The following is a 27,539-nucleotide window of genomic DNA, read 5'->3' as shown; positions in this document are numbered from 1 at the left end:
GCTCTTGTTGCAGCACGTTGCATCAGTCTCATCAGATGGGGCCCGTCTTGGTGTCTGCTCTGCAGCGCCCCCCACAGGCTCAGTCCGGGCAGCGGGTCTTGGGCTGAGACAACGGTCCCTGGGGGGCGGGGCGGACTGACTGACTGACTGACCGACCAAGGACATGTGACAGTCAGCTCAGATATCAGGGAGTGTTACTGATAGAAGGATTTATGGCACTGGATGAGACGAAACGTCCTCAACCTCTGCCAAGAGATAAGACGGCTAGTTAATATGAAACCAGTGATACAGGAAAGCTCATATCTGGAAAAGTACAGTTGTTCTCACTTGCGCCTTTTCTGGTTTCAAGGTTAATAAGAGACTTTGCAGTAACCACACAGACAACGCGAGTAGTTCAAAACATTTTATTGCTTTTTTTTTTTTTTAGAAAAACAATACAAAAATCTGTAGCAACGGTCATAAATGTTGCTTCGAGTGAACTGCAATCATTTACATGGTACAGTAAAGTGCTTATTTTAAATCAAAATAATTTTTGTATTGAAAATGTTTTCAGATTTCTTCCCAATGAACACAGCAGGTCTGAGGTTGATTCAGACGGTGTTGAAGTCAGGTGTCAACTCTCAAAGAAAAAAAGATTTATCAATTTAGACGGAACAACCCCACACCATGTCAATGAAACAGACGGTTTATAAAACATTTGATCAGTGTTGCTGGATTGTAAATGCTTTTGCCTTTGGGCTACATTCAAATTGTGGGGAGGTTGGTGATGAACGGTCCATTTGAATGAATAAATGAATTTGAACACTAACCCCACATTCTTCAAAATGGCATACAATATAAAAGTTGCGAGGCTTGAGGATATCATTTTGTCCCATCAACACCTGTAAAGGCAGTCCAAAAAAAGCTGCTGCCATTTGACTAAAAATTAGAAATGGTCATGGGCAAGAAAACTCAAATTTACCATTGAGGATATTATAGAGTATGGCCAAAGTCTGTGCGTTTCTGAGTATCCAACCCTATTGAAAAAGTAGGGACTACCTTGTCTGATGCTCAAAAGGGAGAAAAGGGCAGAATACTGAAGTGTACAGGTATTTTCAAAACCCCCAAGATTGCCTTGATCATTAGCTTAATGCTTTGAGATTACTGATCACGAAGTAGTTTCCCAAATGGAGAAGAAACAGCTGCATACACAAATTCAAGTAAGTCTTATTATAAGACATAAAACCCCATAACATTGCATCTGTAGAAAGGTATATTTAGAACTAATATTTCCAGAGTACCGTCGCTGCAATGCTGGTAACAGGATGTGGACAATCAGAAGTCCCCCACTTCTCACTGCTAGGTGATGGATCACACGTTCAATGTCGTGACTTGAACCCGCTTTGGTGAAATGACTACAGTGTTGTGAGACCACCTCATCACCAGTCCATTACCTGTCAGTTTCTGAATGAGCTTTAACTTAATCTGAACGAACGACAACAAAAAGATTATTGCCAACTCTTACAAAAAGAAAAGAAAAACTTGCCTTCACTGGGCATGAACGCTCCAGAAGAAATAAACTAACTCTTTCCATCGTCTCACCTCATACACCACATACTCTGAACTTTAAAAACAAAAAAATAAATGTTGGTGTTTCACCTTACAACAGCACCTGCATGAAAATCACCATATAGAAAAAAAGAAGCTTATTAACAGCCAAAAAATAAAAACAATAGGGGGGAATCAGTGTGGCACATTTAAATGGAGTTTTCAAACATAAAAAATAAAGTAAACTTAATACAGCTACACATCCTTGGAAGACTTTTTTTGTCGATTTTCTTTTGTGGAATGTTTTTCCTTTTTTAATGTTTCTTTTTTTGAAAAATCTCATGTCTCTTATTTTGTAAAGAGAATTTGTGATGGCATCATTACTTAAATGGGTGCATCTCATCAGAAACAATACAACGGTGAACCCCGGAAGAGAGACAATGGTAAATGTATTTGATCAACAAATGAGACTCAGGTCACATTGGCCAAAATGTGCTTTTCGAACCCCAGATAGGAGCTCTAATCTTTACTGCCAAACATTTTTAAGGTTAAATCTAATGCATAATTTGATTTGTAGAAAAAAATCTTACAAAAATACGGGGAAAAAGCAAAAAAACAACACAGCTCAGAAGTTTTTATCATTGCATCATGGCCCAAGTAGAACAGTTTTATTCCATTACTACTAGACTTGCCTGACTGTCATTAACACTGAACGGTGTGGCCCACTGATAATTTGGGATATTTTAATTTAGAGAAACTGTGCGAATTGGTGCGACAGTGAGTCATAGCTGGCTGGGTACAGAAAAAACATTCTTTGCTTTCGGAGCATTAAGTGCACGGCCACCAATCTGGATGAGTGTGTGTCATCGCAGGGGGGGGGGGGGGGGGGGGGGGGGAGAAAAAAAAAAATTCTTTGAAGAGTCCCCAGCCACAGTGGACCGCACCAGGCACGGACAGCATTGGCTTACAGCCCCCTTCCCAGCCCCTACTACTGAACCCCTTCAAGACAGGAACAGCCTTCATCTTGGCATATTGCATAAGCTTGTACGTATCTGCGTGTGGGCCATTCATGCATAAAAACATACAGGCAAAGAAAACATTCCAGATAACTTAATTCACAGTGGATCCAGTTGTAACAAGGGAGCAGCACAACAGGTTGTCCTTTGGTGTCTGAGCTTAGTTTTGAAGATAAGTGTTCTGATTTGTTCTGAACCAAAAAAGAACATAACTTAGAAAATACTTCTCTTTCCCTCCCATTCTTTCTCTCTCTCTGAAATCATTAACTGGCCCTCCTCCCCAACCTGGACGTGCACATTTGTGTGTTTACTATATGCAGGTCCTGGGCTAATGTGCTTCATAAGTGCTGCAGAAGGGCAGAAGGCATTTAGAGGAAGAGCTGCAAGCAGCATCTCCCTTTACAGCAAGGCAATAAAGCCTGAATGGCAGAGGAATAAAGGCCAGCTAGATTCAGAGAGTTGCCAGAACTGGGGAGGGAGAGTTTCAGGGCAGTCAAAGGTCTTTAAGTGAATCTTAACGGAAGGTCGGAGATCGGGGCTGACGGGGTTCAGGCACAGTCTCCCATGATAACCAGAGGGGCCAAGAGCTGACGGAGCTCCGCAGCAGAGACGGGCCCTCCATTGGGCCTGTGGCTGCTTCGCTGCCTGCGCTTGGCGAGCTTGGAGTTGGAAGGAGGCGAGAGGTGCACTGAAGTGCCAGCAGCAGTAACAATGAATGGGACTTCCTGCTGCTGCTGCTGATCTTCCATGTCATCCTGTTCAGCCAGCTGCCGGTTCACGGCCATGGCCTTGTCAGCAAAGAATGTCAGATCCCTGGCATTGCTGGTTCTAGTGGACAAGAACACAGAACATTCAAAATGTGATATTCACATACAAGCTGCAAATATTCCACATCAGTGTGAAAATAAATCTGATCTTCTCCAGCTATAACTCTAAAGTGCTCACCTTTGATGCAAAATGGATGTTGGCAAATTGTCATACGCACCCTGACAATAAAAAGGAAAGACAATTTTATTGGACTGGCACACATTGTCATGTTTAAGAGTTTTGCTTCTTAGATTTGCAGAAATGGCTTGGTGGGTTTTAAACTTACCCCCTGGACCCAGGGGTGCTGCAGCACCTGGCTGGCACTCAGGCGGTTTTTGGCGTCCCGGACCAGAAGTTTGGATATTAGGTCTTTGGCACTTGAGGAAATGTGAGCCCAGTCTTTCTCCGGAAACTCATATTTTCCTTCCTGGATGCTCTCAAATAAAGTGTTCTGAAGTGGACATAAAAACATTTTCCATCAGTCACCTTGACCTGGAGGGACCAGACTGACACTGAGCAAGTTTCACTAATGTCCTGTACAAGATGCTGGAGGGTGTCAAATTCTCACCTGGCAGGTGTGGCAGGGTTCCCCCGACTCCCAGCCACAGTCCCCACCACAGCGGCCGACAAAAGGCGGGTAGCCACTCAGCATAATGTAGAGGATGACTCCAAGGCTCCACAGGTCACAGCGCTTGTCGTAAATTGTAGCCTCCTCACTGAAGGCCTCAACCACCTCAGGTGCCATGTACTCTGCCGAGCCACACTGTAAAAATAAACATGAAACAAAAAAAAGTAAAGTTTGTGAACCCCAGAGATGACAAACTGAAAAACAAACTGCAGCAAAAAAGGTAGTAAGGAAGAAGGAGAATCCCTGTCCCCTCCACACATTCCTTCATTCAGCTGATAACCTCATGATTCAAGGTCTCAGAGCCTGTGTGCAAATGGGACAATTTGACAGTCACATGCTTATCTGCAGTGCTGGTTCATTTATAAAGAGATATACGGCTTTTCATAATGTATTGAAAACAAAAGTAGGAACATTGTGTACTACTACGTATCGAGGGTGGAGAAAGGGAAGGCTGGGCTGTAATGACGCAGGTTAGTGTGGGTAGGCAACAGCGAGTCACTGCTTTACATCAGGCTGTACAGTGCTGCCAGGCTAAACAAGCTAATGGCGATGATGGGCTCAGCTCCGATGGTGACTTGTTATGTAGCTACAGAAGAAATTAGGCCAAACACTGAGAAGGGGAAAGAGGATTGGCTGTCGTGCATAGGCAGAGACTGGTTACATAACCTGGAAACACCAAATGCCATTTTAATACGTCGGGTAGAGAAAAGAAGAGCAGGTCATTAGTTCAGCAGGACACTGCGGGAATATTCATTGCTGTCTCATTCTATTACCTCAAAACCTGTTTAATGTCAAGAGTTGGGCTTCTTTATGATTTTTTTGTCTGATCAGTTATTTTCAAAACTGTAGCACACAGCCAAGCACCTCTGCGCCCTTTAAAACCTGCATCCTATCAAAACTCCCCCGTCCTATATCCTTCCTTCCATCTGTGGCAGTGCATGTTTACATTGAGCAGACATCTTTTGTGTCCCAGTACCATATACCAGCTGTCTCCTAACTCCTCCTCCACCCCGCTGCTGCACCCTTATGTAATGAAATGTGCTGCAAAGCAATCTAGTCTCAGACAAAGCTGCTTCTGTCGGGAGAGAAAACCCCAACCCCCACGATTCAAACATCATCACGTCTGGGGCACATGCCTCCACACACAGACAAGCCCCGAGGAGTCAGGCCAAATGAAGCAGCCACACACATACAATATTTTTGCCTTCCAAGGTGCCCTGAAACTGAAAGGCAATGTGTGATAGCTGTTCTATCAAAAACGGCCATCGAGGCTAATCTTGTTTGAAAGCCACACAGACACCCTGCCAATCCAAGACCAGTCCGGATAAAGAGCCAGTGCAGGAGTGGCTGAACTGCCACCGATAAGAGCTGAAAAAGGCTCTTTGGCTTCTAATGTAAACTCACACGTGTTCTTCCTGTGCTGCTGATTAAAACATATTCTGTACTTGCATCAGTCACAATCAGTGGCTGTGAGCTGCAGGTAGATAATCAGCTGCCGTTGCAGCAAGATTGGCTGGAAATGTAACCTGGGGCTTTCCTCAAAGCATGTGACTGATGAGACCATATCCACGACACCGATGACTCACACTTCGGCTGTTTGTAAACTTCAGGATTATCTGAAGAGGCTTACATGAAGGGGACCTGTTCCGTCATCACAAAGCTGTACCTGCAACCGCTACAGGAACAGACTGATTTTTCAAGACATCTAAGCTGCTGGTGTGTAGTGTCATGTTGCCATTCCACCCACTGCACAACTGCTATAACTAAGGACATTTAAACCGTCAGATTAAGTTCATGTCGGGGGAGATGGGCAGTCAGTCACTTGTGCAGCATTCCTAGTAAAACTAAAGTTAGCTTTTTTTTTTCTTCTTCCTAGAAAGGTCCCATCTCCTCTTCCCTGCATTCCTCATGTTTAAACTGGACAGCACAGACACATCAACAGTAGAATTTTACATGTTTTTAAAAGCCCTTGGGTAAATGTGCTTCAATGGGATCAGGAACTTCAGCAATAAAAGCAACCCCACATTTTATTGTGCAACGACAACTGTAAGAATGTGGGCAAAGGAGGGGGCCGGGTTTGAATGCCAACAGTGAGATGAAAATCAGATAACATTGTTCCTGTGATCGAGGCAAGGAAAACAAGCCAGCGCGCATGAGCAGACTGGGTAACTGTCCCTCCCAGTTACCCTCCCCCTCCCACTGTCCAGCCAATCACATCTCAGTTGCTAGGTATGGGGGAGATCAGCATTTCTAGAACAGGCCTTATGCACAGCCTTTGTATAAAGAACATAAAGAAAGCGCAGAGCAGCACCCGCTGTGGTTGGGGCCACTGGGTGGAGACTGAACGGAGAGGGCGGATGTTTTTTTACCACAGAGAGAAAAAGGGAAATGAGCAAGTGTTTGTGTGTTTTGGTTTCATTGTAGCTTCTGCATACCGTAGAACTGTCCTTGTAAAGTCAAAGCAGCCTCATAACATTCCAATAATATCACACTGCGTCTTTTTCTTCAGGGATCAACTTTTCTGCCACTGGAAATCCTAGCATTGATTTAAGTCTTGAAGTAATGCGCAAAAGTCCCCCGGATAGCAGGTCATTTAATAAAGGAAGACAAACCAATAGGTGCACATCACTGCACCAAACACAGATTTGGAAACCATGTAGACTAAACACGTGAGGCCTCTTGGCCCCAGAACCATCTCTCCTTCAAATAGTCCTGGGATGGGCTCCATTAGTTCTACTAAAGGGAGATGAAGTTACCAGTGTTGAAAACCCCCCACCCACGGCAGCATGCTCCTGCAGGCTGAACCACTATCCTTCACCTGCTCTGGTCTGTCTCTCCCCAGACAAGCAACACAGTATGTGTTGACACAAGAAGAGAGCTTGCGAGTTCAACTTTTCCATTTCACTTCCAGTTTGCAAATGTCCCACTTTTCTGGGCACAGTTCAGAGGACTTTGTGTTGTGTCAACAGCATGGGGGGGTTTAACACCCATTAACCCCCCCAAAAACTCACAGGCCCAAATATTTGCTTCTGATAAGCAAACGGACGAGGACATTATACCAAAGCGTTGCCGATACTTCAGCATGATAAGGGAGGTTAAAAACTGCCAAACAGGGACATTTGGGAAGCAATCCTTGACATCTATTCAGAGAAAAACAGCCAAATACTGAAATGTTGTAACCTCAAAACACAGCAGTTTCTCTCTTCCAATCAGCGAGCTGTGCTGTAGCTAGCATCACTGCAGGCTGGCCAATAGTCAGCCAGCTGGACTTGATAAAGACATTGTTTTACAACCTGAATACAACTGCCTTTATCACAAATGGAGGGGAACATCACTGGAAATATGACCAAGACCATAAAGATAATCTTTTTTCTAGGTCTATGTTTCCTATGAGGCATTTTCTTTTAGTAGAAATTTTCTCCCATTCATAGGAGTTGTTAAAAAATGCATGATTAACAAGACGAGCACAATGATCAGCTGGACTTACAGGAGTGAGGAGCTCAGGGGTGGAGATGGGTGAGCTGTCGCTGTTCAGCTTGATCCCACTGCCCAGGTCAAAGTCACAGATCTTGACTGGGGAAATCTGGCAAAGAAAAAAAACAAAGTTCAGAATTATCCGAATGAATCTACTCGTGGGACCAGATATTTCAAATGCCCTGAAGCATTACACCAAGGCTCTTAATCACAATCTTAGAGCAACTCATCAAACTTATCACAACATTGGTTGCACTTTGAACGTTTCATTTCAAACATTGGTTGCAGTAAACTCACCTTGTCTGCACTCTCACAAAGAATGTTTTCAGGCTTCAGGTCTCTGTGTGCCATTCCTAAAAAAAATATATATATGTTTTTCATTTTATATCACTTACACAAACAAGCAAGTCAGACATGTTTCCAATCTAAGGAAGAAATATCCATTTCATGGTACATATACCTCTGGGGTTGCTGTTTAATTGCTTGCTATTTTGTACAAGTATTCTTACCCTTGTTATGCAGGAAGTCTAGAGCGCTGGCAATGTCCTGCACGACAACACTGGCTTCCTGCTCACTGAAGTGCTGCCTCTTGTGAATGTGTGCCAAGACTGACCCTGACGGGGGGGAATAAGAGCATACATAAGCTTTGTTTACAAGTAAAAAGCATAGAATGAATGTCTTCCCACAAAGACACAAATGACTGGCTACAGCCCAGAGACTGAGACGAAACATACATTACAGGAATCTGAAAAATAAACAAAGGTATATGATGCAGACATCCTGCAGCAGCTACAATTTACTAACCTCCTCTGAGCTTTTCAAACACCAGGTAGAATTTGTCTTCCTCTTCAAAGAACTCCACCAGCTCCAGGATGTTACTACAGAGAAGAATAAGAACTATGAGCCAGTGGTAACCATGTCCTGTTACTCACGGACTGAAAATGTCATGTGATTTCTGCACCATGTGGTAGGAGGACTAATAACACATGCTGTAAATTGGGTCTGTCTGCAATTACATATATTCACAAGGTGGCATTATGTTTAGCTGAACATGAAAGAAGACATTACCTGTGGCCCTGGCACTGGTAGAGCATTTCAACCTCACGAAAGACACGACTGCGGCTGTGACCTGGTCTTTTCTCAATTATCTGGAACAGAACAACATAATGGCTGAGCTTCATTATGTAAAAAAAAAAAAGAGAAAAAAAGAAAATCATATTAGTCTGTAACTTGTATGTTTTTCACAGCAATAGGATGGAGGAGAGTTATGTTACTTCTCTGATAGCTTAAGAAACCCAGAGCCCATCTGTGAGAGTTTAAATGTGGGTGAAGGCCTCCCCCTCACCCTGCACCACAAAACCCCACCCGTGGCTGTGTTTACTGTAGAGCAGGCGGTAAGGCCCAGATTACAGTGACCTATAACTGGTTGCCTTCCAGACCAAACCTGCATTTTCCTGCTTGCCAACGTATATTCCACCCCCGGACACAGTTACAAGGCTAGCCTAACCTACTTTCAGTGCTGCCTTACAACACAGAGATATAACAGAATAAGATTGGAACAGTCACAGGCTCCCTATATTTAGAAATCATGTGTGACCCATATGTAAATCTTAATTGCTCTCAAGGAGTCTTGAATATTCCTTTGAAACATCCCCTGAGCTTTTCTAAAACCGTTCACCACGGCATCAACAACAAAAAAAAGCTCTCTAAATATATCTTTGTGCTGCCTGGAAATAAACCACCGAGGGGCCACCAGCTGCATGATGCCCTGCCAAACAGTGACAGAACGATAGACTGCTGACACCGAGCAAAAGGCCTGAATTTTCCAGCCCCGGTCGGTTATTGTCTGCTTGGGAGGCTGTGCGTGTTTCTCTTCCTGGTAGCTGGATTACAGCTGCTATTGAAGCCTGGTGGGGCCAGTGCTGCGGTGTGTGTCTAGGATTAATGCACAGACGAGAGGCCTGCGAGCAATCCAAAGCTCCTGCACTGTTCCAATCTGAGTCAGCAGCGCAAACGGTCCGTAATCAGCTCACTTTCTCCCAATCACAACACAAACCACCCACTCTGATAATGATTTGCAGATAAAAGAAAAATCTGCAAAACATATCTGACAAATGTATTACCAGAATGATAAGTGGGTGGACACATTTGTGGGGTGGGTACATTTATGGTTGTTTATCCAAATCACAGATCAGGATTACAGCAGCCTGCTGCACAACAAGTCACTAAGTCACACTGCAGGTTCAAACAACCCACTGTTGTGAAATAATATACTTGTGGGGAAGGAGTTGTTATAGAACTTTCAGTTATTCCTTTAGCCCTGCACAGCCCTGTGTGTGTCCTTGGTGCTGGGGCTTTGGTTGCAATTGCAACACAAGGAGCACACAAATGCACCTCAGGCCAGTATGGAGGGGGAGGGGAGAGACGGGACATCTGGCAGGAGCAGTCCGAGCCCCCTCCGACTCCCAAATGACCTCCAATAACTGCAGACCACCGTGTCTCCTCCCCCTGAACTGCAAAGTCCCAAAGGATCTACGAAACCATCCCAGGATAAACAGTACCAACAGATCACGGTCACATGATAGAATCTCTTCTCCCATTCCTCTGAAATATTAATTACTATGATATGGACACTTGCTCTGTGGGGAAGAACATTTAACCGTCAACTCTGACAAACTTAAGCAGAATTAAATCATCAAATGGGGATTCATTAGAAGTTTAAAAAAATAAACCGATTACTGTTTCCATCTAGTGGCCCAAATGGGATTAGTGGGTTTAGGGTCAAGAACTTATTAAATGCATTTGTTCCACTTTTCTTAGGAGAAAATAATTTCACTATGTTCTGTTCCTAAAAATGAGGAAATAAACATTAACTATATAAAAGAGAAAAAAGAGGAAGTCCCCAGGAGCCAAGACATGTATTCATGCCCCATTTGGAGATGAAAAATAAAAAAATGCAAAAAACGTACTGAGCAAGGAGAACAAAGCAGTGTAAACACCCTGGGTCACAACCCTCACCCAGCACCCCCTCCTTCCTCTCTGTGGGTTTTGTTTTGACACAGCTGCCAGTACACAATGTTCTCAGTACTAGCGGCCTCTGTAGGCAATAGGAGAAAAGAAAAGGGGTGGGTATATCCCTTCCAGGCCTCTGATAGGCTGACAAAGTATAAAAACATTGAGGGGAAGTGCCTGCAAGCAGCAGCTAGTGTTGCTCAGAAGAAGAAAAAAAAAGGAAAACACAGATGAGAGCCTGCAGCCATCCACAATAAAACGCTGAACTAAGGGAAAAAAGAGATAGAACTATCCTGCCCCAGGACCAGAACTTGACAAGATTTCTAAAGAGTGACCAGTGAACAGAAGGCAGCTTGCACACATGACCCACATCCCATAGTCTAGATTTCTCTCAAATCTAATGGCAAAGGGTTTCTTGGTATGTATAGGCACTTTTTTAGTATGCAATTCATATCTCCAAACATGGTCCTCGAAATGTATCTTCTCTTTACTGATAATGAGCCATTGTACCAACCACAGCAATGGGAGAGGGAAGAAAATACTTACAGGAATCGAGACTACATGCATTATGAATATTTCTTAAATTATTACAGTCATATATTAGTTGAATGTCTTGAAGACTGTCTTACCTTGACAGCATACTCTTTGTTGGTGATGAGGTTGATGCATGTTTGCACTCTAGCATAAGCGCCCTCTCCAAGTAACTCTTCTTGAAGTCTATAGACATCTGTGGCAGAAATGTTAACAGGTTAAGGAGGAAAAAAATTCAATCATGAGGGGAAAAAACATCAGTAGATACTTTATATGATCTTTAATTAAGAATTTTTAGACCGGCAATATTATAAGTTGCAAATAAAAGCTTTTACCCTCAAATCGTCCAGAGAAACTGTCAGTTGCCCGGCAACGCTTTTTCTTCTTGTTTCTCTTCTTCGCATCGGGGATGTCAATAGGCTGGCTGGAAGGCATGTCTGTGAAAACAAGAGGAGTGACGATATTATTATGTGCTGGTGTGGGTGGCACCCAAACTTACAAAGAAAGCACTAAAGGAGAAACCAGTCTCCATGACTTAACCAGGTCAGTTTGTTGCAACTAAAGCATTATGGATTGCATCAACAACACAGATAAGTTGGTCAAAAATGACACTTGAGTTCAACTACTCACCATGTCTTGGGGAGGAATCAAAATTAAATGAATCAATAAGATGGGATCCATTTTTAGTGAAGTCATCTGATTCAAAGGGATTTTGACCCTGGGAGGAAAACAACAAATGTGCTTGTTAAAGTCTGCAATCTTATCGATGACGGCCTTTGCTATCGGCCATCCTGCGACCATAAACTGAAACTAAACTCATAAAGAAATACATTAACACGGCTAATGAGAAGACCTATTTAGCCAAGCGAAGATATTTACTTTTTATCGGTCCGCTGTCATTTACTCGAGCCATACTTCCAATTAGCTGCACATACACGTGTCAGCGAGCCACAAGGTGTGTTGGTGAGCCACGAAGCGTGAGAGAGCAACAGATGTGTTGATATATTTAGCAGGTTGAAGTCCTCTCCATACACGCTACACACACACGCAACTATTGCTGCTGCTCTGTATATAGTATTTATATATCTAAGATTTTCTCTGATATTTTGTACATGCCTATTGCTTTTTTAAATGTCTTCCTATATCCTTCTATCCACTTTGCTGCTGCAATGTCCAAATTGTGGGACGAATAAAGGCATATCTCATCTCATCGACTTCCTACCAGGCCTGACAGCAGCACTGCCCCCCCCCCCCCCCCCCCCCCTCCCTGGGTGAAACTCACCTTGAAAGAGCGGTGGAACCCGGTTACTTCGGCGATCTTGTTTTGCACCATTTTGGCTTCGATTTGGGGGGAGATTTGGTGGTTTTTCGGTTGATGGGTGGCGGCGGCCGTAGCAGTGTTTTGGTTTTTTTTTTGGGGGGGGGGGGGTCAACTTGCACTTCTCCCGAACCACAAAGTCGTTCCAGAGAGAGTCGCAAGTGAACACACTGCGCTAGCTGGTCAGCTCGCTGTGGCGCTTTGAACGGGAGCCCTGCAGGGACGACACGGACCACCGCGGCGTTACAACACGCACGTGTCCCACAACACATGCGACAAACAGATAGTCACGTGTTTTATTATGAGTTACAATGAATAAATCAGAAAGAAAAAAGAAGCTAAATAGCTCCACTCGGCTGTGGCGGAGCAGCTAATGTTCGTCACACGCCCGCGGTGATGAAAACAACCAGCACCGGCTAACGCCACCCGCCCATGTCGTACGGGTTAGGCTTTCCACATTCAGATAACACAAAGTCGAATTAGGAGAGTAAAGCATTGAGAGACGCGTGTCCACACTGCGGTGTTAAGGCAGGACAAGCAAAGTGTGTCGGCAAGCCCAGTCGCGCTCAGCTAGACAGCGGGGAGGCTAACATTTGTTTAGCTAGCACCGATGTGCTCCGCCGTTCTAACGGCCGGGGCGCGAGCGCGTGTTTGCGACAGGTTCAACCATAGCGTCAATCGAACAGCGACGCAGCTGCCATTAATACTGTAACGTTAACGCGTCACACGCTCACAACATATGTCGCGGTTAACTCCCCCTCTTCAACGTGTCGAGGAGAACCGAAGCGACCCAGCCTCCACGCTGGGTCAATGTTGCTTGTCCCACTCACCCCGTCGTTAGGTTTACAGCTCCAGTGTTAGCGGCGGTGTTTGACCCACTGCTTCAACAGCCGCAGAGGACGGTCGCCGGGAGAGGGAGGGGGAGGGACGCCGGGCAGTCAGTGCGAGGAAGGTGGCGAAGGAAGCGGTCGAGTGGGTGTTTTTATAACCTCCCCCGACTGACTCCTCTTCGGCTCCTCCCTCCTCGGCACTGCGTCAACAGACTGGGAGGGGTGGGTGGATCACGTGCCTTCTGGAAAGGCTTGTGGTGGCAAGGTTCCGTTTCGCTTCGACCACTATACACTTTGCTGCTTCTCAAAGTAAAGTCGCGCGCGCAGCGTCACGACGCGGTGCGGACCACTCCCAGCGCGAGATCACTTTAAGGCGGCTGGTTTCTCATTGTTTTACCGGGCCAAATTCAATTCAGAAAAAGAAAGAGCCCGAAACCAAAGGGGTGGTGAACACGAAATGGAACGCGGCCCGCCGAGCTCTATTTTGTCTCCACGGGATGGGACAACGCAAAGGGGGGGAGGGCGACACGGCGCGTTTACGTGCTCATCGGCATAATCAGCGCCCCTCGGCTGATGAAAGATGCGCGAGGTAGGAGACACAACGGTCCGCGCTGCATGCGGACGGACCAGATCCACCGGTTGACTGTATGACGGCGATGAAATCATCATCATAACAGCTTCTTATTCTGCTGCTGCTGCTGCTGCTGCCGCCGTTACTGTGTCAACAAGACAATGACAATCGGTCAGCGTTGTGCTATGTAGAAAGCAACGAGCGCAGGCAGACATGCACCACCCACCTCCCCTTAATTCTATGTTTACCTCATCAATGTACGTTTACAGTGCCCTGAACTCAGAAAGTCTCACAGCCGGTGATGGATGGCAGTGGACATATGGTTGTTCAAAGAAATCCCCGTCTGGGTCACTGCATGGACTGCAGCTTCTAACAGCACACACTTGTGGCAGTGGCATGGCTTTATTTCAGGATCACACACACACACACGCATACACACACACACGCACACACACACTCACACTGATGCAGACGCTGTCCTGCAATGTAAAGTAGAGATAGAACCGAGTGGAAGAAGAAGTGTTTAGAGGATTTATGTCAGTAAAAGCAGCAACATCCCAAGGGAATAAATAAGTATAATCATCAAAATACACTTAGAGTATTAAATGTAAAATGACTTTAAATACTAGCAAACTCACTCCTGTCAGTGTAGTGATATTACTAGATTGTTGTTGCTGGTCCATTGCTGTGCACGGTTGAAGTAAGGCATTTTTTTATGATATAGTGTTTTGTAAATGAACTTTTAGCCAAACATAAAAGATAGAGACTGATGTCAGATTAGTGGAGTAAAACATGTGGTATTTGCCTTGATCTCTGTTAGAATTGTATAATGTAGCCTAAAAAAAAGTACATAGTACTGCAAAACTGGACTCAAGTAGAGTATTTGAGTAAATGTACTTAGTTACTTGGATTAGTATTGGACTGACTTTGATATGATTTAAAGTCAAAGCAATTTTAGAAGTTGAAAAAATAAAAAGTCAACTACGATATATTTCTAGACTCAAGTAACGTGGCTGCATAATGTGCTCAAATCAGATGCACAGTAATTATTTGGATATGATCTATAGCAATTGACATGGAAGGTGTGTGTGTCTGTGTGTGTGTGTGTGTGGGCGCACGCAATGGCCTCTTGCACCCTTTGTTGTGAGTGCGACAAGGCTGGCTGGACAAGTTTTAGAGCCCGGTGAGGAGGCATGTTCTGACAAGGGTGGAGACGCTGTCTCATGGTTGTGATAATGAAAAAAATCCAAGAACTCTGATGATGTGGAAACGTGTGCTCTCTTAAATCATCTGCTAACTGTGAGATGCCTCAGACATGAAATGTTCACACTTTGTCGGAGGCACGAGAGAGGGGTGTTAGATCCCTTTATTGTTGTTCCTTTATATGCATCCCCTTTAGAAAGTCCAGATATAAATAAAAGAAGTCCTGTGTTGCCATGTGCTCTGCCTGTGCTTTGCTTTACTGTATGTCCTCATGTGATGTGCTATTTATCACTGTATAACAGTAATCTCTTGTCCATATTGAATTACTGTATTGTTTATCATGGGTGTCTTAATGAAAACCATGTAGGGTTTGTTTTTAGGAGTGACAAGTCTTGTGACTGGAGGCTTTCTGCCTCTCCTCCTCCTTTCACCTCCTGGCCCTCAAACATAAGCCCAGCGGTAGCAAACATTACGCAAGCCGCTGGCAGACCATCCCCATAGCCGAGAGCACATGGTGCAGCTACAGGTTTTAGTAGGAAAACAAGATCACACGTCAAAGTGCAGGGGGTGGGTTTGTGTCACTATAGGTCAAGAGGAAGAGGTGTAGGCCATCATAAATAACTTCAGGTGGCAACAACCCAATATCTGAAGTGAAATGCAGTCAACCGGGACACACTCAGGGACGGTTTCTCTTCAGACTGAGGTTATTTTAGCATGAAATGTGATACAACAGATGCTTATCTCTGTTGTTGTTGCTGTTGTTGTTGTTGTCGGCAGTACAGATTCTAGTCATGTCAAGTCAAAATGCTGTAGGGATATACAGTATAGCTGTAGATGTAGATCAACCACAGTGTTGTGTTGTTCTGGCATCGGCATCAATGCCTTTGTATCTGATAGATAAGACTTTACTTCTCGATTGTGCAGTACAGTTCAAGATAGTTTATTTCAAATTGAACATTCATTTTTATTAGCATTAAACCCCCAAAGGTGGCCGACTCAGCACAAAATGAATCTTGTTGTATAAAGAGACTATTGTTTGAAAAAGTATTTCAGTCAATGGTGCAGCCATAAGAAGGAATAGTATATAATAGCCTTGGGCTTACATAATCACTTAGTGTAAATATTATGCGAGTTAAACGGAGAGCTGCAAAAAGCCAATGGGTAACATATTCTATATGTGATAGTCGGAAAGTCTGCAACTTAAGTGGGAAACTTTATGTTTAGAGTTTTAGCATTTTAAACTGTGCTATACTCATAAAACCCTCCAGCTGCAGTGTTTGACAATAAAAAAAGGCCCAAAGCTGCACTTTAAATGCTTATCTGTCAAAAGATAGATCACAGTCACATTCGATTGATGTGCTGATTCAAAGAAAGTACATATGTACACAAAGATAAATACATGTATAAAAAATAGTGTAGAAATGCTACACCGCAAATGTTTTCATGAAACACGCCTCTAAGCAAGTCCAAATAAAAGTGTGGTAGCATCAGCCATTAATCTTTCTCACTGTAACAATGAGGCGTGCATGTTTCTCAAGTGGGAAGGTCTTAGTGCCCCAGGGCGCTGATTGAAGCTTTTCTTAGAAGCCTTCCCAGAGTCAATCCCTGGAAGACGGCAGCCTGTAGTTGGGGAAACATTCAAACATAACCTCTGCCAAAAATGTAAGTGTTTTAGGTATAACAGGAGACAGGCGAGCTTCTGGACCACTGGAATTATTCCAATATCCAGCAAAAATCCTTTAACAAAGGAGGAGTTGCTGAGGATTTTGCAACCGATTTTGTTTTGGTCCAACTTTGTTTCAGTTGCGCTCTGGAAAACTATGTGTTCTCTCTGCGCTGTTGCTCATTGTTATATAACCATGTATATATATAAAAAAAAAAAGCATTTGAAATGAATTCCTAGAATCATGTGGCAACACACCAGCTACTGAAACCGGTTACTGGTCTGCACGCAGCTGAAATGTTCAGTCATTTCAATGGACTTTTCAGACTCGACTTAACTTCTGAATAAGCTTGTACTTTAGAACAGCTGGTTCAGCTAAATGCTTTCACAACAGCTGATATAAAAGCATCTTTATTTTCAGAGCGAAACATTGGATTAAGTTTTGTTTTGTGACAGTAAGGGCTGCATGCAAAGATTAGTTTGAACTGTCGATTCACCTTTGATTGTTTTCCAAATCAACTTGTTTACTGAGGTGTGCATTAAACTATTTTAGTACCATTAACTGCTTTGGTACTAATTACCATAAATTGTGAAACATCCTCCCCTAATATCGGAGAGCGAAAGGTAGCGTCTTCAAAATTGTTTGTTTTGTCCGGTGAACAGTCCATAATGCACAGATTTTCCAATTAATGTCATAAATATGAAATGCAGCAAAGTAAGTGCGGAGCCACAATAAACTGGTTGGACTAACCGATTATGGTCCCAGTTATACAATTGTCTGGGACCTTTGTGGGTCCACATTAACTTTTGCCCCCCCCTTGAAATCATGATCACTTTTGTTCTCCATTGGCTGGAGGAGCTGCACGAGGCAACTCGGTTGCACAAAACCGCGAAAGCCATTGCGAGTGTGTGCTCAGTCCAACATCTGCTGAGTCACATAATGTTCCCAAACCCTTTCTCTACATGTAAATGGTCACACCGTGCCACCAAAACAACAGGATGACACTGCCGCGTACACCCTGACTGTAGTTGCACAAGCTGCAGTCGGATTGGTTGCAACCTGATATTCTTCCCCCTTGTTCTTGGCCTCTCTCCAGTGCTTCTCCTCGAGGCTTGCAACCACGGACACCTTCGGAGCTGCCTGATACATTCCAGAACAGAGGGGAGAACACGGCAGAGGGAGGGAAGGGCAGGAGGCGGCCACAGCTCATCTCACACGTATCGTGCGCATATCACGGGCTGCCAGTGTTTCGAGGAAGTGACTCCACTGACTCAGAGAGGAGGGACAGTACTGTAAGAGGATCAGGTTGCAGCAGGAAATGAGCTCATTGCAACTGGTTGATGTTGTTGGGACGGATAGTTACATCATGTTGGCCCATAAGAATTCATATCGTGTCAAAAATATGTTGAGTATATATACTGATAAACATCGACATGTTGATACCATAAACATTCAGTTCAGATGACTGACTGACTGACAGGCCAAGGCAGCTAATAACCCCCATCCATTCTGAGGGGTCAAGTATGTACATTTACTCAAGTATTGTATTTAAGTGCAACTTTGTGGTACTTATACTTGAGTACTTCTATTTCATGCTGCTTTGAACTCCAACTCCACTTAATATCAGAGGAAAGTATTACACTATCTTACAAAATAAAATGTATCGTAAAAAAGTTTAGTTAGGGCCCAGTCTCATTTTAAATAACTTTTGTAAGCATATATGATCATTTATTGTACATAACTTTTTGAGCCCCCCCCCCCCCCCCCCCCAGAGAAATTAAAAAAGGCAGAGCTGTTTGTTAGACCGTACAAATGTACCGAATAAAGTTGCCACTGAGTGTATATAAAGAAATACTTTCAAGTACATTCTTCTGATGATAATTCTGTACTTAACTTTTCTTGGAATAATGTATTTTGATGTATTTAGATATAAACTCTTCCTCCACCACTGCACACAATAACCCCCCACCCCCACAAACTATCAACCCATACGGGCAATAAGAATAATGGGCCACGTTCAGAAAGCTCGTTCAAGTTGTACTGTAAAGTGTGTTTATACAGTAGGTGTGTTTCTTGTGCGCTTGGATCAATGCTCATTCACCACATAATCCAAACCATTATGACGGATGACAGCCTCGAAATCCGACCGACAATGTTGTCCTCGAGCCTTTTTCATGACTGCTGTCGCCGATCCTGGCGAGCCAGGCTCCCTGAACACAAAAGCTCCCTCTGTTTTCATCACAGCACAGTCTGGCCTGTTTTCTTGCATAATCTGCTTAGTCAAATCATTAACCCGAATCGGGTACCCACATCCCCTCTGCATGGCTTTAGCTGGGACATTGGGCAGATTTCATAAGGGCTACAACATTAAATGCAGGGTTACAGTATTTCCTCAATACAGACAACACGGTTATGGTGTCTGACGCCACCCGGTGGACGGCGATGAAGACAGGCCGCTTGAACATGTGCCACAATCAGAGTTTTTGGCATGTGAGGTTTGAATCTTGTGTGACCTTCAGCAGCCGAGAGTATGTGCGACAAGCACCTGCAGGTTCGACATATGAGAAGCTGCCTGGTGGCTCAAGGCCCAGAGTGTAAAATAAAACAGACTTGATAATGTCTGAGTCATTTCCACGTAACCGTCAAGTGAATGCAACAGAACCACACATTTATTTAAATTCCTAAAATTGTATTCAAAACATTTTTTTTAACTCAGAAAAAGGAAGGAAATGCATTTTCCTCACTGTAATGTAACATTTTGGGACTTAATACTTTCTCTGCCCAAAAACATAATAAAAAAAATTAGCAAGTTACTTGTTTTATAGAAAAATATCTTTCCTACCCAGGAAATAAAAAATAGATTAGATTTAGGTGTAGCCAATCAGATTCAGGTGGGAAACGCAATTTAAATCAAAAGGTGATTTAATAAAATCAGATTATAACAGAGTAGAGAATTATTTTAATATTGCAACATAGTGATTTTTTTTATAGATTTACATTAAGAAATCGTACTAATTTTAGACCATTTTAACAGAAGGAAAGACAGATGCATCCTGGAATGATTGAGATTCAAATAAAATAGAAAACAAGAACGTCAACACAAACGTACACCTCTTAATACTGTGCTCTGATAAAATGTTTGAAAACTTTTTTTTTCTTCCCAAGGGAACGGGACGCCTCACATGACGAGGTTCATGGTTGAAACCTACAGTATGTGGCTAAAATAGATAACAGTACTTAAATATAAAAATAGACTCTTTTCAGAATGTTTTTTCCCCACTGCAGTCTTCTGGATGGACGGATGTGTGTGTCAAGCGTGTGTCCCGCAGGTCCGCTGTGCTCCCTCAGTGGCACATCCGAGAGGTCATCTCTTTCTGTAGCAGACACACACAAAGTACAGCGAGTTACAGCGATGAAGGAAGTACTTGTACTCATTAGGGTTTGGGCGATGACTGCTGAATTGGCTTATGACGATGTTCACAGTGGAGCATTGTGATGACATCGGGTGGGGGGGTGCTATGGACTCTAGTAATCATTAGCCAACATCATTAGCATTAGCAACGCATGGCTGGATTCATCTCTTGCAAATAGAAACCTGACGCATTAAGGATTATGTCACTGATATGGGTTCATTTACTGTTGTTGGGACTGTGCAGACATTTTTCAAAAAGGTACGACAACCCGCCACGAGACTGGAAAACGCTGGATGCAAAAATCAAAAGGTCAAAACATGCGCACATGTATCTACAGGCTTTTGGTCACACTGGCCTACTTCAGAAGATGAGACATGTCACACACACAGAACATACAGTCTCCCTCAGAGAGGGTGGAGAGAGCTCATTAACAATCGATTCATCAGCACACAGACGATAACTCTGCAGCAACCGCTCTGAACTGTGCAGTCGTCGAATATTATTAAAAAAGATTTAAAAATCTAATCTGGATTAATGAGGAAAAAGAAGAATCTTGAAATCAGTTTGAAAATAAAGCATCACTCACAAACTGGTGACTTGCAACCACAGGCGTCACAATTATGCTTTTTCCTTAGATGACTCACAAAGTCCTACATTTTACGTAAATGTTTATGGTTAGTTAAATGCATTAAAATGATTGTGAAATTACTCGGCCTCAATTTGCAAGTTGCATCTTACTTGTTGCAAATATTGTTGCAGCTCACAGTCAATGTCTCTGACCACTAGGTTTTCACGGGCAACCCCTAAATACAGGAAACACAAACCACCTACTTTCATTTTTACTAACAATTACCAACAGTTAATCAGTATCAGAGCATCTGTTAACATAATAGTGCAACAACTCAGTGAGTACATTATCTTGGTAGGCAAAACAATTAAAGGGATTGTTATTGCTAATGTTTTATTTTATGTATTTACATAAAAATACCAGGTGATTCAAACCCTCACATTTTGATATCGGTTTCAAAAATCCAGTACGAGTCAGGCTCTTCTTTCTATGTGATTATTAAATTTAATACAGTGCTTTATTTTGGTACTTTCATGTAACTGCGTACACTGGCAAGAGTTATTCAGTAATACAATCTGACACTGTTAGTTCATTTAGAAAATGATCTTTTATTTAAACCTTTTATTGGATCCAGAAAATAATTTTAACAACGCTGCAACTAGTTCAGCGTTAAAGGTTTGTAATTCCATTATTTCAAAACAAAGCACATTTATTTAACATAATCTCCTTCATGTTTGTGTCTGGCTCGAGATTATGACCCGTCCCCTCCCTTCGACTCACCAGAGGCTCCAGCTCTTTGTGGTCAGTCAGGTTGAACTCGGTGACAAAGTAGTAGAAATGCTTGTAGCAGGTATTGACGTGGGCCTCGGCCCCCATCTGGCTCACGCGGTCAAAGTGGTGGATGTAGACGTGGACAAACACCCGGAACAGACGAGACAAAATCTTCTTAGCCACCTGCATGAAGGTCTTAGGGAAGGGAGTACCTGCGAGTCAGACAGATGGACACGGGAGAGAACACAGAGGTCAATCCATGTTGACCTTTTACTACAAGACAGTAAACCTTTCTATTTGTTCCTCAACCTTTCTTGAGCTCTGCAGCCACTCGGGTTGGAAAACAACATGCTAAAGGACTAAGCTAGTATTACACCATGCGTGAATGGAAAACCAACACGACTTGATTTCTTTTTTTTTTGAGGGGGGGCATAAGCCTCAGTCCCAACCGAGTGATTAACTTAGGATCTTGTTTTTGCCTTGACTGATTCAATAATATTTCAGGAATTCCTTTCCAGAGGACAAGTGCACCAGAGAGGTCGTTTCTATTCATAGCCTCCTGTAAATTATGTGACCCATTTTTTAAATCCATTGCTCAGATGTTTCTGTCGTTAGTCAGACGCCCGAGCCGAAGCACGTGGCACGCGGACGGCGCTCTCCGGGTCGAGTGAGATAAAAGAAAAGAGCAGAATGCCGCGGCAACAGACGATAAACTGACAATGTTCACAATGTGCAACAGTGAAGGGCGATCTAATAAATTTGGCCTTGCAGAGTTCAAATAAAACATAATTTTGTAGATTGTAGAGGCCTTAGAGGCCTTTGTGTCTTCTGGGGGGAACTCATGCTGAAAGGACAGAAAGATTACTCATTCAGGTCAATTATTAAGTAAAAATACAGAGTAGGTGCATGTTTTAGCAGTAGTTTCCAACTTTAGTAACTTGTGACCCTTCAAAATAAAACAAAAATCTATACTTGCATCCCAAAGTCATCTGTTGCATGTCTACTATGTCTAGATGAGACCAGACAGATTGTTCCCCCCACTTGAGTAGATTTTTTAGAAAAATACATTTTAACTAAAAAAACTATTATTCCATACCTCCAGAAGAAGAAATAACAACAACAAACAATTAGAGGGAAGTCTAAAAAAAACACAACTCTGTATAATGTCACTAGTGTTATTGTCATCAGTCTGACAGAGCTTCCTGTTCCTGGTCTCTTCTCTCTCCCCCTCTCTCTCCCCTCACCCCAACCGGTCGAGGCAAATGGCCGCCAAACAACCGAGTCCGGGTCTATTCGAGATTTCTTCCCCTAACCCTAACCCTAACCCTAAAAGGAAGGTTTTTCTCTCCAAGGAGCTTGCTCATTTCTCTGTGATAATGTAATATCTTTGTCTTGACCTTCATATGTAAAGTGTGTGCGAAAGTGTGTGTTATGATTTGTCACTATACAAATAAAATGGAATTGAATCTACTACAACTTCTTATCTACTTTCCTTTGCGATTATAATTTGTTTGTGATCCCTCAAATTTGTTCTGCGACCTTTTGTGGGGATCGCAACACCTACACTGGGAATCAGCAGTAAAAAAAATCTGCTGCTCCTTTAAGTTTCATATTATTATTGATAATAATATTGATACATTTTATTTATAACGCACTTTTCATTTTGTAAAAAATCACAAAGTGCTTCAAATCAAACGTGCATAAGAACAGTTGCTTAAAATGAAGTTAGTTTAAGGTTGTTTTTTTTTTAAAGAAAAGTTTTAAGGCCTTTTTTTGAAGGCTTCGACTGTCTGTGGGGCCCTCAGGTGGTCTGGGAGTGAGTTCCACAGATGAGGGGCAGCAGCACAGAAGGAGCGGTCTCCCATGGTTCTGGGGTGATGAATGTTTCATGGACAAAGGCGTCGACTGAATACATCGGGAGTTTTGAGGGTTTATATGACAATAATTCTAATTCTCTCGCCCTGCCTGTGTTTTTCTGGGGAGAGTAACGCTCTTTGGACACACACACCCAGAGGTGTCACTTTGAGCTCCCATGATGGGCAACAGTTGTTATTTTGTGACGTTTTATTGCTCAGATAATAATTTAAATGGCTCGATTTACAATTTAAGTAATGGCTGCTGTTTGTTACATCAGTGGAATGTGGACATTGTCTCTGTGAACAATCAAACCCTCAAGACCAAAAAAAGTTTGTTGGCTAATTCTGAATCTTTAGTCTTAGCGCATCATCTGTGTCTAATCTCTGCACTCACCGACATTGGTGGGGAAGATGTTTTCGTTGTTGACCTGTACCTCAATCCAATCCATGAGCAGGCTCATGTATTTGGGGGCCGACAGCGCAGTCGGCCTCTTGTACTTGTGCTCGTCCTGCCAGCGGTATTCATACTTGGGTCCACCGGACATGACGGGGCAGGTTTGGTCGGTGCAGGAGTCGCTGATGGTGCCGTAGATGAGGTTGATGCGGTTGAAGAAGTCGACCACGTGGACGGCCACCCAGTCATTGAGGTCCTCGCCATGGGGCAGCTGCACGGCCTGCTTCAGGTCCAGCCCAGCGTTCAGCGACGCCTGGGCCTTCTTGTGCAGCTCGAAGCGTTGCGTCCCGGGCTCAAACTTACGCTTGGGCCGGAATGTCCTATCTTTGTTGAAGACCTGTTTAAGGGCCATGGACATGGTTGCCTGCGGCGGCGGCGCCTACAACTCGTGAATTATTTACCGTTGGAATGGAGGCAGTCAAAAGGTTGAGTAAATAACCAGTGCAGACGCTTTGTGATGGACAGCGTTTCGGTGTCTGGCCGTGATTCTGTAATCCTGCGTACGATAAAAGGAGAAAAAGAAAAGGACAGAGATTGGTGAATGAATACACACTTATATTGAAATGCATAGTTTCTACAAGTAATTTAAAGTACCACATATTCCCTGTATTTTACATCCCTGTTTCTGCGTTTATGTTTGCAAAAATATGAACGTTTTTATTTTACATATTAAACAATGCAAATGTATCTATATATTTGGTTGCATTTGTGTTTTCTTTTTATTTATAGTTACTTATGATAAAGATTATGGTTTCTTTGTCATAAGGGTTTGATAACGGCATTTTAGGAATATTTGACATTTCTTTGCTGTTTTTATCAAATGTATATAATAAAATTTATATATCATATCGGAAATATTTTACTCTCCAATATTGGTATCAGCCTCCAAAAATCCATATCGGCTCTAATGAAAATAGTTCTGTTGATCGAATAATCACCTGATTGACTCATGAATCATTTCAGGTTTAATTGCATCACTCAAGCATATTTGACATGTGATGCACGAGAGTTGGCTGCGATGTTACACTCAAATGAAATTATGAGCTTCCTAATCAATTGAATAAAATCAAAAATTTTGGACGGTTTCTCAAACACAAAAATCTGAAGAATTCACTCCTTTTTTTTGTGGACATCTAATTACATTTACTTCACCAAACAACTAATCAGTTATTCAAACAAATCACCAGCAGATTAACTGTCACAGAAAATAATGGTTTGTTGTAGTGTAGCAACAATGGCATATTTATATTTGGCCCAGTTCATATTGTGTTGGGTCTAAACTTGCACGGATGTGGTAAAAGTTTAAGCCCATTATCCGCCTTCTTACAAGCTCATATGAATTCATAGGATGTTTCTTGTGATGTGGAAGAAACTGAATTATTTTCATAATCGATTAATCTGTCGATTATTTTCTCGATTAATCTGTCGATTATTTTCTCGATTAATCAAAATGTTGTCTGGTCCATAAAATGGTGAAAAATGTCGATTTGTGTTTCCCAACCCCCCCCCCCCAAGATGATGTTTTGTTTGTCCACACTGCAAATACATTTATTTTCTGTCATAGAGGAGCAAAGGAAACCAGAAAATATTCACATTTAAGAAGCTGAAACCAGAGAATGTTGAAAAAAATCATAAAAACTACTTGAATCGATTAGCAAAATAGTTGGCGATTAATTTAGTAATTGATTATAATAATAATAATAATAATAATAATAATAAATAAATAAATTAGCTCGTGTAGCTCAGATTAAAGATACAAATTCCAGGTAAAGAAAAAAAAAGATCATGACTTCATGTTTGATTGGAAATATGTGGGAATAAAGATGTTCGGGACAATTGATGATGATGATGATGATGATGATTAATACAAATTCATCAGCACATGTTTGTCTGAGGAGGCCGATTCAAAAAGAGAAACCTGGACGAGGACCTGATCGATCTGTTCGATCATCACGTGCTCAGGTGCACGAGCGGCGTCAACACAAAAGGCCGCATTCGCGATCAAAGATTCGTTTCCGGTTTCAGACGCCGACTCCGCCGTGAAGGCACGAATCTGCGGAATGACAGTAAAAAGCGAATCGAGCCGTCCGTCACCGTCGGAACGGGAGCCCGCTCGGTCCATTCACAACCCACACGTACATATATCCGCACCCCTCATGTTCCATCATACCACAAACTTTATCTCGTTTTTTTGTTGTTGCTGTTGTCGCAGTGTCCTCGATAAGAGGCTCGAGATTAAAAGAGCGGGGCACATGACGACTGTACCAAGTTTATTCGTGTGACGAGACGAGCCGACTCGCTCGGACTTGTTGCTCCCTAAAAGCAAAAATAAATAAATACCCAAAACACAGATAAGACACAATCCACAATATTCGTAAAATAATAATTCACGAAACATAATAAATTAAAATCGTCTGAGAACAGTGAGTGTTGCTGTGATCGAACCCCGCACAGTTGAAAAGCCACTTTCCCGAACTTACTTGTTCCGCCTTCCTGTTCCGCCAGTTTCCCCTCGATGTTTTGTCGAAAATCACCCGATAACGGATCGATAGCTTTGCTGCGACGACACACGCGGACTACATTATGGACACATGGCCGCGATATGTGTTGTAAAGATAACTGATAATTCAATAAACGTGCCACTTTCATGAAGAAACTACCGCCTGACTCCTCCCTGCGTAGCGAAAAGTACACCGCGGTCAAGTCAGAGGTACCAACAACGACTTCCGGTGAGAAGCTTCAAAATAATGGACCGCTTTGACCAGCGTAATGAACTCTCAACATTTAGGGGCTTTAAACATTAGTTGGGTAAACCACAAATCTACTCTAAACTATGAAAAATTACTGCTTTTATTTACATTAAATGATTTCACAGTGTATGCTTTAGTAAAACACTACACTGAAGAAAGACGCCCAGACTGATGTTGTGTATGAAGTAAAAAGCAGAAAAATTGTAATCAAATTTTTCTTTGAATCTTCTTAATTATATCTTGAAATTCTGGCCATTTGTTTATTGTTTGTTTTTTTAAATTTTCCTTTCTTTTCTTTCCTTTTTTATTTTTATGATTTAACACTCACTATGTATGTATTCTTCGTTTACTTTAAATTCACATTGGATTAGGTTTTTATATGTTTCTTCTTATTTTACTAAACAAAAGCATTTGCAAACTCAGTCCAACGCTGCCCATGACTTCAACATTTAACACAATACTGTACAAATGGGTCCAAATGGTGCTTTTATTTTGAGAACCAATTCATCCACTTCCTGTGTTGTGTGGCCTTCAGTGTTGCCGGGCAGCTCAAAGTACTTCCTTTGGCAGGGGGGGGGGGGGCAGCCTGACTAATCCCATTTATTTTGTAACACAGTCATTATGAAGCACAATACATCATGTTTGAATTACTGAGAGGAAAACCAAGGGCAACCTCCGGCTTTAAGTCTCCGTAGCGACTCAAGTTTTTTGCCCATAAATGTTTTGACGGCCGTTCACTCAATATGTATTTCTACACATAATGCCCCTTTATTCATAATGACTATTCATCTACTTAGTGCTGTACAAAACGTCATAAATGGCTATAATCCTCCATGCTGCTTAGGACTTTTATTCCAGAAGAACAGTTCAGGAGCAAAATGTGTCCCAGTCCTGTAGAAGGCCCGATCAGTCATCCATCCATGGTTATTCAGCATATTTTGCTGATGTATGATGAATAAAATTCAAGATTGCACTCTTTGGACTTTTGAAATATTCCTCTGTAAATCGGCACAAGTTTCAGATATAAATGTAACTATAATTATGTTGGTACTTTGTTATAATCATCGATCGTTTGTCCTTTGTGGTACGTCAAATCAAATATCCCACATATGGGCCTGTATGATTATGATTATGATCACCTGTATG

The 27,539-nt window shown here is 42.6% G+C and overlaps 2 protein-coding genes across 2 annotated transcripts; both read right to left on the bottom strand.

Moving 5' to 3' along the window:
- Positions 1-389: 389 nt before the first annotated feature.
- On the bottom strand, positions 390-13,290 carry mknk2b (MAPK interacting serine/threonine kinase 2b). Its single transcript, XM_035646714.2, has 14 exons — positions 13,144-13,290; positions 12,278-12,527; positions 11,626-11,713; positions 11,331-11,432; positions 11,094-11,191; positions 8,521-8,600; positions 8,257-8,330; positions 7,962-8,066; positions 7,750-7,805; positions 7,466-7,561; positions 3,919-4,113; positions 3,637-3,801; positions 3,489-3,529; positions 390-3,371 (listed from the first exon to the last, which is right to left on the bottom strand). The coding sequence occupies exons 2-14, from the start codon at positions 12,326-12,328 to the stop codon at positions 3,092-3,094; spliced, it is 1,431 nt and encodes a 476-aa protein (XP_035502607.2). The 5' UTR covers positions 12,329-12,527; positions 13,144-13,290; the 3' UTR covers positions 390-3,091.
- Positions 13,291-19,232: 5,942 nt separating this feature from the next.
- On the bottom strand, positions 19,233-26,356 carry mob3a (MOB kinase activator 3A). The gene is made up of 4 exons (XM_035646715.2): positions 26,124-26,356; positions 23,584-24,139; positions 21,343-21,545; positions 19,233-19,955 (listed from the first exon to the last, which is right to left on the bottom strand). Exons 2-4 carry the CDS (start codon positions 23,999-24,001, stop codon positions 19,926-19,928), a joined length of 651 nt encoding a protein of 216 aa, XP_035502608.1. The 5' UTR covers positions 24,002-24,139; positions 26,124-26,356; the 3' UTR covers positions 19,233-19,925.
- Positions 26,357-27,539: the final 1,183 nt, after the last annotated feature.

The sequence above is a fragment of the Scophthalmus maximus genome, chromosome 13 (genome assembly GCF_022379125.1).
Source record: "Scophthalmus maximus strain ysfricsl-2021 chromosome 13, ASM2237912v1, whole genome shotgun sequence".
NCBI classification, from domain to species: domain Eukaryota; kingdom Metazoa; phylum Chordata; class Actinopteri; order Pleuronectiformes; family Scophthalmidae; genus Scophthalmus; species Scophthalmus maximus.
Note: the sequence above shows the minus strand (reverse complement) of the source record. Positions and strands in the feature narration are given on the sequence as shown.